The sequence below is a fragment of the Balaenoptera musculus genome, chromosome 1, assembly GCF_009873245.2.
Source record: "Balaenoptera musculus isolate JJ_BM4_2016_0621 chromosome 1, mBalMus1.pri.v3, whole genome shotgun sequence".
In the NCBI taxonomy this organism is placed as follows: Eukaryota; Metazoa; Chordata; class Mammalia; order Artiodactyla; family Balaenopteridae; genus Balaenoptera; species Balaenoptera musculus.
In genome coordinates, this window is record NC_045785.1 from 64810414 (window position 1) to 64822960 (window position 12547).

General features: G+C 37.6%; 1 protein-coding gene across 1 annotated transcript in view; it reads right to left on the bottom strand.

Moving 5' to 3' along the window:
- ERICH3 (glutamate rich 3) overlaps positions 1–12547 on the bottom strand; it is a 113448-nt gene that overhangs the window by 68658 nt on the left and 32243 nt on the right. The window contains exons 2-5 of the mRNA XM_036859410.1: positions 9910–10003; positions 7357–7482; positions 3599–3670; positions 1858–1986 (exon numbers count right to left, since the gene is read on the bottom strand). Coding sequence (XP_036715305.1) covers positions 1858–1986; positions 3599–3670; positions 7357–7482; positions 9910–10003 — 421 coding nt within the window. The remainder of the gene's footprint in view (positions 1–1857; positions 1987–3598; positions 3671–7356; positions 7483–9909; positions 10004–12547) is intronic.

A 12547-nucleotide genomic window follows, 5' to 3' on the forward strand; every position in this document is an offset into this window, starting at 1 on the left:
GTAATATATTTTCTTGGAATATATATGGCACTGTAGCTTAACATTTTCAAAACTGTACCAGAATGTGAATTGAAATTGACTACCTGGTGATTACTCAGCTTAGCTGAGCATTTCTAATTCTTAGTAGAAGATCTCTGGGGGTGAATTTTCCAAGCATGTACAAAATTAGTTGAATGACTTCCACAGTTTTAATGGCATGGTGCAGCTAAAAGCCTACATGCTATTTTGAAAGTTTAGGTGCAATTAGTGACCAAGTGAAGTAACTATTCACCGTATGCTCTCCTTATTCACTCAAGAAAGTTTAAAGAGAAAAATGGATGGCAATATCCCAAAAGGATTATTATCTTTATCCCAATGGCACCTGGAGGTCAGGAATCCAATTCAGAGGATATGTAACCAAGTTAGGAAAACAAAAAAGAAGGACTTGAATTTCTGTAACATGGGAACTGCAATTCCAAGATCACAATAGGTATCCCCTATGAGGCAGCAGCACCGCAGGGGGTGATCAAGTGAAGAATCCTGGCTTACCAGATAGAAAGGCTGCTAAAGTGCTGGTGTCAGTGGTTCCTGTAATTTTTAAATTACTTTCTCACTCCTGCCACATTAACATCTCCTGGATGTATCATAAACTACTTATTGAGGCTGTTCAGCTGGAAAATTGAAAAGAAAGCCTTTCAAGAGTTTTTCCTCCCTGAAACAGGTGGGAAGATAGAAAATGGCCCTTGTTTCTTTTGTTTCACCCAGGATAAGCTTTTGAGAGTCTAGTGAATTTGCCACCCAATAAGAGAATTATTTGTGTACATATACATTTAAATGAAGCCTGGAAATATGATAACAACAAAGGGAAGACGGTTGCTTTTCATAACTTGAGCTGTTCATCGAGAAATGTCAAAACATATTTATCTTTTGAAAATGTCAAAGCTTAACACTATATGTGATGAACCTACTTCAATAATCTGTGAAAGCATTGCAATTCCTCTACAAATATTGTGCAATCCAAAAAAATGTTCATGCTAACAAGGAAATACATTAGGCCACACAAAGCCAGAATAAAGATGTCATCAAATCAATTCATTTAAAGCTGAAACCATCAACCGCCAGGAGATATTTTGCAAGTCTTTTCCTGTATCTATATTGTTTCAAGCTACCTTATGTTCCTTCAAGCAAATACCACTCCTAGGTTATAAATGAAGCGAAGTGGAATGAAATGTCAGTGTGCAATTTCTTTAAACAGAATTTCTGTACATTTAATTATTTTTATCTTAGACTGTGTGCATATACTTTTGATAAAAGAAGCTCAGATGTATCTGGCCCGACATGTTGTGCAGTACCATTGAATTTGTATGCATAAAGAAGCTTTAAGATAAGGTAAGAGTAGAGGAAACAGCAAGAAAAAAATCCAGAGGTCAGAAAATATAGAACATGCATGGAACAACCAATGGTTCAATTGTGCTGCATTGTAGGGTGCTAAAGGGTAATCGTGGGGAAAAGTATTAGGTTAGCTAAATTGATGTCATGTGGCTTGGGGTCTTAAATGTCAGGTGCAAGAGTCTGGGCTTTTCTATAGGTGACACAGAGCCAGTGAAGGTATTTGGGCATGTAAGTAACATAAGTAATCTGCACTTCAAGAAAACTAATCTAGCAGTAACAAAATGGATTTGACAGGGGTGATAGTGAATGAAGGCAGGACAACCAGTAAAGACAGAGTTGAATGGATACAAGATTATGTTTTCACTCAGTAGGATTCCCAAGATGATACAACCATGTACCCAGAGAGCGTTCTTTCTGAGAGTAATACAAAATCATGAATTAATTAGTTGGCATGGTGCAGGTCAGAGTGCTATTAACGTGACTCACCAGTGTTACTGGACTGGAATGTCCTTCATCAACCAGAACACTATGGCCATGGTTAGTCTTGGGGCCAACTGGGGGGCGGGGAGACAGGATTGGCATGTTATTTCCTATAGTCCATCCTGTGTGCTCTCCCTGGAATAAGAAAGTGATTTAACAAACCGATGCATAATTAGTAATCTAGGTTACGTTAGTGCCTGCCAGATAAGAGGTATTATAGGACTAGAGAAGTTCTTTCTCATTCTTTTCAAAAGTACTCCCTCTGAGGACCATCATGATAATCAGGAGATGTTTCCACAGCTGTACTGGGCACTGGGTGTGGTAGTGAAAGGCAGGAAATTGAGTGTGCTTTATCCAAAGAAATAGCTCTGCTCACCGTAATAGCTACAGATGCAGTGTATCCTTAGTTTCAGCAATAATATTTATTAATCTGCTTTAAGCAGATCATTACAAGAAGCACAATGTTCCTCACTACTCTGATTAGTAGAGACTACCAGAAAGTATTACTTTTCTGCCTTAAAAAATTACTAAATAATGCCATAAGCAAAGGGTTATATATTACATATGGGGGACCTAAAATATAGGTCTTTCGCCAAGTGCAGTTATAGGTGAAAATGTTACGAATAAAAATCGTACAGAGGAAATGAAGTGTCTATCAGGAATTTCTGCCAATGCTATAATGTGCCCATGTATCTGGTCAGTGTGTCTGGCAATCTGGGCGAGAGTGAATAGAACACTGTTTCAGGAACCATTTTCCAGTAACTATTTTTTCCATCAACATTTCAGCAGATAAAGTATGGAATCTATCAGTCCTCGATATAGGACACTATTGGTAAAGTTGACTTAACGGCAAATCTCTACACACCAACTTTTCTGATTTTGAAAAACTGACCTATTGTCTGTTATTTAACAACACTTTTGTAACAAGAGTATGTTTTGACTAAGATAAAATAGATTTGAGTCTATCAGGCAAGAGGGAAAATTACTGTTTCCTATGGCGAGTTATCCCACAAAAGCTTTACGAATATTCATCAGTTTGTGGAATGTGTCTTAAGCCCCAGATTTGTAATACCCTGAAAATGAAGAACAACACGTGGGTTTGAATGGCTCAAGAAATTGAGTAAAACTGCCAACCTAAACTGAAACCTTTCAAGCATGCCTAATTGAATCTTTCATCTCTTGATTTAAATTTACACATCTCCTAAGTTGACTGCAAAGATGAAATATCAAATGCAAAAGTAAAAAACAAGGAATCTTAAAATGCCTTCACAAAATGTCTAAATCTTATGCTTTTGTTTGCTAACGTAGATCTTTCCTACCATATATTTTCAAGGGTCACGTTCACATGAAAATGTACCATTGGATAATTCTTAAAATGCCCCATTTTCCATCACATTGGGAATGTCACCATCTATTTTTACCTTTTATGACAAATAAATCTTTTGGCCTCTATCACAAATCAATCAAGAAAATATAAAAGCAAAATTTCAAACTTGAGAAGAACGGTTTCAAGTTTTTCTTTCAATGACTTGTGTCTTATACAGTTTCTCTTGCACAGCAGCTCCTATTTTGTCATGATCTTCTGGAATAATAGTGGCCAAGATTTAAGCTTGGTGGAACAATCATTTGACCTCAGTTATGAGTTACCCCAAAATAAAGTGCCCCCAAGCCACTTCAATAATAGTACCATTGGCCTTCAAAATCATAAAATAATATTATGAAGTAAAAGAGTTACGTAGCTCCTTACCTTAAATCTCTGAATTCGCTCCTTCCTAGCTAATGTCTCCAGTTTCTTTTTAATTTCAAGCTGATGGTAACGCTAAGCATACAGGAAAGAGTGGAGGAAAGAATCATATCAATTATAGCAAAGAAATTTTTAGAGGAAAATAATCCCACTATCTAACTGTATTCTCATTTACCCCTCTTGTCATTGAGATGGAGAAGAACCACCTGCATAAGTGTGCAAGTGGGAATATAAATTGGTACAACTCTTTGGAAAGCCAATTCCTAACCTACATTAGGCAGTTAAAAGTGTTCCTACGCTGTAACCCATAACTTTCATTTCTAAACCTAGGGAGAAGTCTGAATAATAAAAAAAAATGTTTTATGAACAAATATGTCGTCTGAAAGGTTGTTTTTTTTTCCTTCAAAGCAAAATTTCAGGAGCAACGTAAACTTTAAAGAGAATGGTTTAAGTTTTTGGCCCATCCATATAATGGAATAGAATATAATTATTAAAATAAGGTTCCTAAAGATTTTGGGGTTTTTTTGTTTTGTTTTTGTTTTTGTTTTTTAAAGCACTTTACTGAGGTATGACTGACATACAAAAAGTTGTACATATTTAATGTATATAACTTGATGACTTTGGAGATAAGTATATACCTGTGAAACTCTCAACTACAATCTATGCCATAAACATATCCATCACATCTAAAGGTTTCCTCCCACCTTCTTTATTATTATTAGTTTGTGATAAGAACACTTAAGATCTATCCTCTTAGCAAATTTTTAAGTATATGACACAGTATTGTTAACTATAGGCAATAGATCTATAGAGTAGATCTCTAGGGCTTATTCATCTTGCATAACTGAAACTTTATCCCCGTTAAGTAATACCTCCTGATTTTCCTCTCCCCCAGGCCCTGGCAACCACCATTTCACCCTCTACCTCTATGAGTTTGACTAGTTTATATTCCTCATATAAGTTGGATGTGGAGAAAAGGGAAACCTTGTACATTGTTGTTGGGAATGTAAATTGGTGCATCCACTGTGGAAAAGAGCATGGTGGTTCCTAAAAAAATCAAAATTAGAACTACCCTATGATCCATCAATTGCACGCCTGGGTATATATTCAAGAATTGAAATATTCTACAATCCCATGTTCATTGCAGCAGTTTTCACAATAGCCAACACGTGGAAGCAAGCTAAAGGTCCACTGACGGATGAATGGATAAAGAAGATGTGGTACATATATACAATGGGATATGATTCAGCCTTAAGATTTTGTTTAAAAAATGCAAAATACATGTAATGCTGATAAAAGTAGGATGCAGAACTGCACAGAAACACAATTTTATTGATCAAGCTCACATTATGTGCGTATCTGTGCGCTGCGAAAGTGCCTCGTGTGCATCATCTCTTCTTGAACAATTCCAATTGCTAAGCAGTCTCATTTTACAAATGAAGAAACTGAAGCAGAGGGTCGTGAACTTGCCCCAGGTCATACATCTAGTCAGTGGTGGAACTGTAATTTGAATCTTGGTCTATCTGACACTAACTTCCTGTTTGGCTTCTTTTTCTTCATAAAAAACCTCCCAGTAGTCATCTTATTGAACCATCCTGCAGCTTGAGACCCTCCTGGCTTCCAGGACACCACTCTATCAGGTTTTCCCACCGTTTGAAGGTTCTTATCTAGCCCATGTTGTTCTTCCCAATTTCCTGCAACGCACACACCACGAAGCTAGAAACCTCAGAGTGGCCCTGGGTGTCTCCTTCCCCGCTCCTCATGCAGGCAGTGTCGGTCTCTCTCCCTCTTCCAGATCCCTGTGGACGGCGGCATCGCCCCAGTATGTCCACTACTGCTGTTAGCCCACAGCCTTTGGCAACAGCTGCCTACTTGACCTCCCACCTGCGATCTTCTCCAGCTCATTAATCCATCTTCCACATTTTTAGCAACATCATCTTTCTAAAACCGCTCTGCTCATTTATTTCACTCCATGCTGAAAAATGTTTCATCGCTTCCTCACCTACACTGCAAACCTAGCTGGGAATTGAAGGCCTCCAGAAACAGGACCCCAACTTATTGGAGAGTGTCACTTCCTGCCACTCTTTCAACCAACTCACAGTGTAGTCTGGCCTCAGTGAGCTTTCCTTTCCATCCACAATGTCCCCTCACACCTCTGTAACTTCACACCTGCTGTCTTCACTCTCCGGAATGCCTTGCTTATCTTTTCATGTCAAGTTTCATTCAGTCCTCCAGGTTCAGTTCAAAAAGCAGGGCCTCTGTTCAGCTTCCTCTGACTCTCACAGAGGCAAGTCATCATTCCCTTCTTTTCTGAGCTCAGTCTATTTGTTCCTCTCTTCTAGCATTTGATCACTTCCTACAGCATTTTTTAAAAAATTATATCTCACAGCTATGTCACATAGCCCCATACTGGTACATGGTAAGCTTGCAATTAATGTTTATTGCATGAATGAATATGTGAATAGTAATACAACAACATTAGTAAACAGCATCAGCATAAACTAAATGTGAGACAAATGTAACAATTTAGAAATATTTTATTTTTAAATTATATTAATATATTATATGTTATATAAAATTATATATTACACATTAACATTTATCTAAGCTATTTATTCCAAACTTTAAGAATACACAAAGACTCTTTAATAACAGCACATTTAACAGTTATGATGTGTGCATTATAGGAAATTCTGGAAAACGAAAGTTCAGGAATCAAGGCTAAGACAGAACTTGGTGCCTACTGATTAAGTTTGAAATTATGTATAATTAATTTTACACTGTACTATTTTTTCAACATTAGTTGTAGAATTCCAACTAATACTTTTATAAAGAAGTGAATTTGGGAGCCATGAACAATGATTCTATGTAATTCATGCACATGACATAAATCACAAAATGAATTCCTAAATGAACAAATCATGTACATCTGAAGAGAGCACGACACTTCCTCAATTTAATAGTAGCATAATAATAAATATTTTGAGTGGCACTACACTTAGTATTGGTTTACTGATGATTCTACAGTTGGTCATAAATGTTTAGTGCACCCACAGGTCAATGGTTTTATGAGCCAAGTTTTCTGATTTACTGCTACTTGGTCAAGCCGAGAAGTGACATGCTTTTTCACAGACATTAAAACGGCATTGATGCTTGAAACTACAAGTTCCATGAAGCGAGGCTAAAATAATTTATCAAGTTAGCTAGATATCCTTCTAAAAATGCCATGTCAGACTGCAAAAAAAGTTGTTGATACTTGGGTTGTGAATCTGTGCTGACCAATGTGGCCTAAAGTAGGAGGGACAGCAGATGTTTCAATGCCTGCTCCTTGAAATTTAGCATACGGCTGAGCTTCGGAGCCTTCAAAGAATAACAAATCCGAAATAATTCATGGCAGTGGAATTACTGATATTTAAGCAGATGTCACTTTTTTTTTTAGCAAATGGAAATTGAGGTACAGATGGTGAGGGCTGGTATGTTTTAAAGTAGCCATTACGGATTAAAACTCTACATTTGTTAAATTAAATATCACAAAATATACAATGATGTCCATATTTTTCCCTAACTGAAATGAAGAAATGCTTACTTCAGCGTCTTGTCTCCTCACTACCTAGAGAGATATAGAGTATTTCTCAGGTTACCTTGTTCCATTCCTTTTTAATGAAATATAGGAAGAATTCCCCTGCTTCTGGGTACAGAAAGTATTATTAATTATCATATTAATAAATATCAGTTGTAAAGAAAATAGTTAATACTTGTACCTCCATATCAAGAACCTTATGGAAAATAGCCTGGGCTAAGCACTCCCGGATATATTTTTGGTGATCCCTCTTCATGATATTTAGTTTGTATTCCTTTTCAGAAAGTATTCTTCCATTTCTTGTGATCTGTCATGAATAAATAAAACATACATAGAAATACAAAGCAGAAAATGTATTGTTAGTTCCCTAAGAGAGAGAGATGGACCGTCAGTTGATCAGAGAAGGAAGCAGCGTCTTTTAAGGCTAATGAGGTGTAGTGCTATGGCTGATAAACTTTCACTTTTAATGAATGTTTCATAAGGAAACAAAAGAGAAAGGCAGTCTCATATACCCATCATTGTGAAAACACATACAGGTGGTGCACTTGACGTTTAAAACAAGGTTTTCATTAGAGTAACAATTTGCCCTTAATGGAACCCAGGTGTTCTTTTCATTTCTTTTTTTTTTGAACACCTTCGGGAAGAAGGCAGGGGGTGCTACCTTGAAACAGTGAATAGGAGCAGTGATCACAGGACTGATGATCTCACAGGAAATACTTTGAAGGACAAAACATGTAAGCTACAGAGGATCTCATCAATTTGTTTTTAAAATAATTGGTTTCATTACATTGTTTTCACACTGCTTTTCTTCTTTCACTCTCTAGCCCAGAATGTAATTTAATTTGCTGTGATTCAGATATTTTCAGATTATACAGTACTGCAGATATAAAGTATTTCAGATTGGTTTCAAGTGACATCACTGCAAGTCCCAGGAGTGATAGTTTCTGAATTTAATTTACTTGCTTTTCTTTTATTCCTTCCTATGGGCATATTTGTTCTATTTTTCTACATCTTCCCTAAACTGAGGATGTTATCTTTCCTGGAATGTTCATCTTCCTTTTCACTTATTTAAACCCTGCTCTTCTTTTCGTACTTAATTCAAGTCCACATATTTCTTAATTTTGATAACTAGTTTTTTAGCACTGTTGTTGCAACATATTGGAGTATCAAGATCAGCTAGAGTTGTGCTACGAGTGATTGGTTATTGATCATCTTTTTTATGAATGCATTTTCTAATGGAAGAAAGCAGTGTGGTTATAGAAAGTGTGCTTGGAATTACGAAAAACTCAGTTACGGTCTTTGAAATGTGTTGTCCATGGGATATCATGTCATGACTATCCAACCAGGAAAAATTGTTGAGAACTTCCTGCACTGCCCCTCCCTTAGCAAGTAACTTGTCATTGATATTTCTCCTCTGGGAGTATCTAATCTCCCCAACTAGACTGGAAGCTCCTATAGGGCAGAAGTTCTTAAACTTGAGCCAGCATCTGAAGAATCACCTGGAAGACAAGTTGAAAAAGACTGATGGACCCCACCCCACAGTTTCTGACTCAACAGATCTGGGCTGGGGCTCTAGAAATTGCATGTTCTAACAAGTTCCCAGGCGATACCGAACACTCCTGATTCAGGGACTGTATCTGAACTGCTCTAGAGAAAGGGCTGTGTCCTTCCTGTTTGAGTTAATGACGTTGATAAGTAAATACAAAGTCCTTCCCATTTATATATGAAGCTCACAGACTTTTATCTGAAGAAGTAGTGTTAATGGTAACCACAACAATTACAACAACCATTTATTACACATCTCTAATTGCTACAACAATCTTGAGGGCGGGGTATCATTATCTTTATTATCTTCCTTCAACTGAAGAAGTTGGAGCTGAGAAAGTTAAGTGTTTTGCTGAACATTCTGTCTTGTAAATGGCAGAAGCCAGGTTTCAGCCAGGTCTGTCTGATAACAAAGCCCCAGGAGACAAAAAGCAGGCTCTCTGAGAACTACCCAGACAGACTGCCAAGCACATAAACAACAATTAGAAATGCAATGCATATCCTTTCAACACCATGGCAACAATAGTTAAGGAAACCCACAGTGTTTTAAGAAAGTAAACAGCTAAAATTGTTAGTCACACTTTCTATAACCACACCCCTTACTTTGAATGGAAAACTACAGTGTTTTTTAAAGGTTTTACACTATAGACATTTAGAGAAGTGGAAATTTTCTGGAAATGACAGTTTTGGAGCTAACGAAAGACACTAATGTATCAATAAACCATCACATGAAATGAAAGAGTTTTTAAAAATTTAAAGGAAAATTTTGAACTGTTCATGTCTTCCACACCATATCCTGTGATTATTAAAAACAATATTTTTTTTCTGAAGACAGTAAAGTCTTTTCTATCCTTACTCCCTAACAGTTCCTGGTTTATACAATATGTTCAATAAATATGGGTTGAATAAATGAGTGGGTAAATAAACAAATGACATATGCTGTTGAAAACTCACAGGGATTTTCCTCAATAATTTATAAGTTGCCTTAGCAGCCATCATGACCTCTCATCCTATCTTTTGAAACACAGCCTCAAATAGATAAGTCAGAGCTTTGGAAAGGAAGTAATTTTTCTAAAATGAGGGAAGGGAAAAGATGTCACCAATAAGCTCAAAGAGGAAACCAGAAAAGATAGGGAATTATTGGATTTAATGAAACAAGAGGGCAGGTAGAAATGAGACCAAATCTTACCAGCCCTGATCTCAAGAGATGTCGCCTTATCCTTGTATTGTTAAAATATCCAGCCAGGTGTTTATCCGTAAGACTATTATATGCTGCAAGTAATCTGGAACAGAAAAATGAAACCATTAACGTTTTATGAAGTGTTGCTTGATAACCAAGGCAATTCTTGACTCTCATCCCCAAACTGTGCATAATCGTTCATTCATCCAGCCAGCCAGTCATTTATGTATGTGTTTAAAAAACAGGTATTGAGCACCTACTGTTTTCTAGGTTTGATGATAAGGACTGGGAGACAGCCCTGATGCTGCTTTATCCCACAGACAAGTATGGAAATCAGACATGAACAATTAAATTGGTTATGAAAAATCCAATAATAGAAACATGCAAAAAATCGTGGGGACACAGAGAAGGAGACCACCAACTCCACTTGTCAAGAAAGTCTTCATGGAGGAAGCCTGATGGAAAAGTAGGGGTGTCTTCAGAGGACCCTTCAGCCTCTGGTTACACACCCTAAATTCTAGTCACTCAAACTTCCTAGCACTCCCTGGACATATTCTTTCCTGTCTTCAGGACACGATGTACAGTCCCACTACTGGGAAGTCCTTTCCCTCAGCAGATATTAGCTAATGGAGAACATCTGTGATGCACGAGCATCTCTTCACCCAAGAAACATCCCCTGATACAAACTGGGTGTGCTGTGTTACCCTCCACTCTGTTCCTCTAAGAACTTGAGTTCCATTACACATCCACAATATGTTACTGCTTATTTCTTAGTCTACTCCTGTTGGTTCGCAAACTGGTGCCTACACACAGAGGGCAAGGGAAGAGTGAAAAAAAAGGCAGCCACTCCAGATTGGTAAGTGGCAGGTTTAATAAGCAAAGGAACTTCCTTAAGAGGCTTGTCTTGGGCAGCTGCAAGATGAGTAGCTCTCCACACCTGCCCATCAGAATCTCAAATTTTATATAGAGGCCTTAACTGGGTTCAATCATGTACAAGGTCCCGATGATCTCCACAACATATTGCTTTCTTAAGTCTGCACCCTTGAAAATGGTCCCCACTGTGGGAATGGCGGGCAGAACATATGCATTCCAAGGACAGGGGAGAGGGTGAGAAGCCTCTGATTGCCCAGGTCTGGCTTGAGGCGGTCACATCCTTTCAACGACCTCCTCCAATACCTCTGCTAGATTTGAAGGCCAGGATGGCGCATTATTCTCAGCATCCTTACTTATTTATTATGTACCTAAATAACGATGTGTTCAACACATGAAGATACAATTTTGTTTGGGACTCATTCTTACTGGTATAAATTTCAAGCTAAGCTTAAGCTCAGCAGTTTAGAAGTGTTAACTTCCACATATAGATCCAGACAATTTCATTAATTCCACATCCAGAACCAAAAAAATAAAGTTCATAGATTACTGCTGATTTTTACGGTCTTTCATTTAAAAGAGGACAAATTGGTTCCTTGGTTACATAGTCAATATAAGTCTATAAATCAAAGTTTGAAACTATTTTTTCTAAGTTTTAACCTATCCTTCATAAATGCACACCCTATTACCTGCCACAAAGATTTATAATCTATACATTTCATGAGCAGCTGATCCCTAACTTATTCTGAAACAAGAACAGGGACTCATAGAATCGAGTAAATATCATTAGCAACAATTTTATTTAGCTATTTGCACTGCCTTAATTACATGGAGATGGTATTGGTGATCTTTTCCTGTCTCTTTTCTCCTTAATGCCCATCTCAGGAAAGTTCCATGCTGTCAAATGGTAAGGAAAGTTTAATTTTGTCCACAAAAGAGACTGAAAAGCAGTTACAAAGCCCAGAAGCCAAGGTGCCACACGAGAGTTGCAGACCCATGAACAGCTGCAGAAACCATTATTTCACTGGGTTTACGTAAAAAGACAACCTGAGAGCTTCAGTAATGCACATACAAAACCAGCCCCGGATAATGCTTTGAAACCACCTTTTAAATGAACCGTCTTGGTGTCCTATAGTTCATCAAAGGTTTCCTGTCTCCAAAAGGTCAACGTTGTATCCCTTACCCTTTCTGAATCTCAGAATACCTTTTCAGCAACTCATTTCAGAAAGGTGAGCAGGTGTCTTTCAGTCCTAACAATCATGATTCCACAGTTCACAGATTCTTAAGATAAATCATTAGACTGATATCATATATAGTCTTTTGTCTGTTTTTCAGGCTCACATTTTAAAAAATCAATAGTTTCGGAATAGCTATGAGTGCTAAAACCCTGATTAAATGTAGTAGGGTCAAAATGTTAAGATAACGTGGACCTCCACTTCCCTATTGACTGTAAAATATCCCGTTCTTTTAATTCAGACTTTGAAACATTTTTAATATTTAGGTCTTAATAACAAAGCTTAGCCAGCTTTGGCACCACCTCATTCTAATTCTGCTCTCTCAGGCTCCTATTGAATGAGTCTGTGTGTGTAATGCCCCTCCGGTCTTACTGACAAGTGGAATAGATCCAGGCGAGTTGAAATCTTTGCACACAATGATTTTCTCACCTCTTCCTGTTTAGGAAAGATTGAGGGTCCCTGTTTGGGAGGCCATTTTTAAAGCATCTTTTTCCATGACTATGAATAATAACCAGCTGGGTCTCCCCAGGCTCAGCCATTTC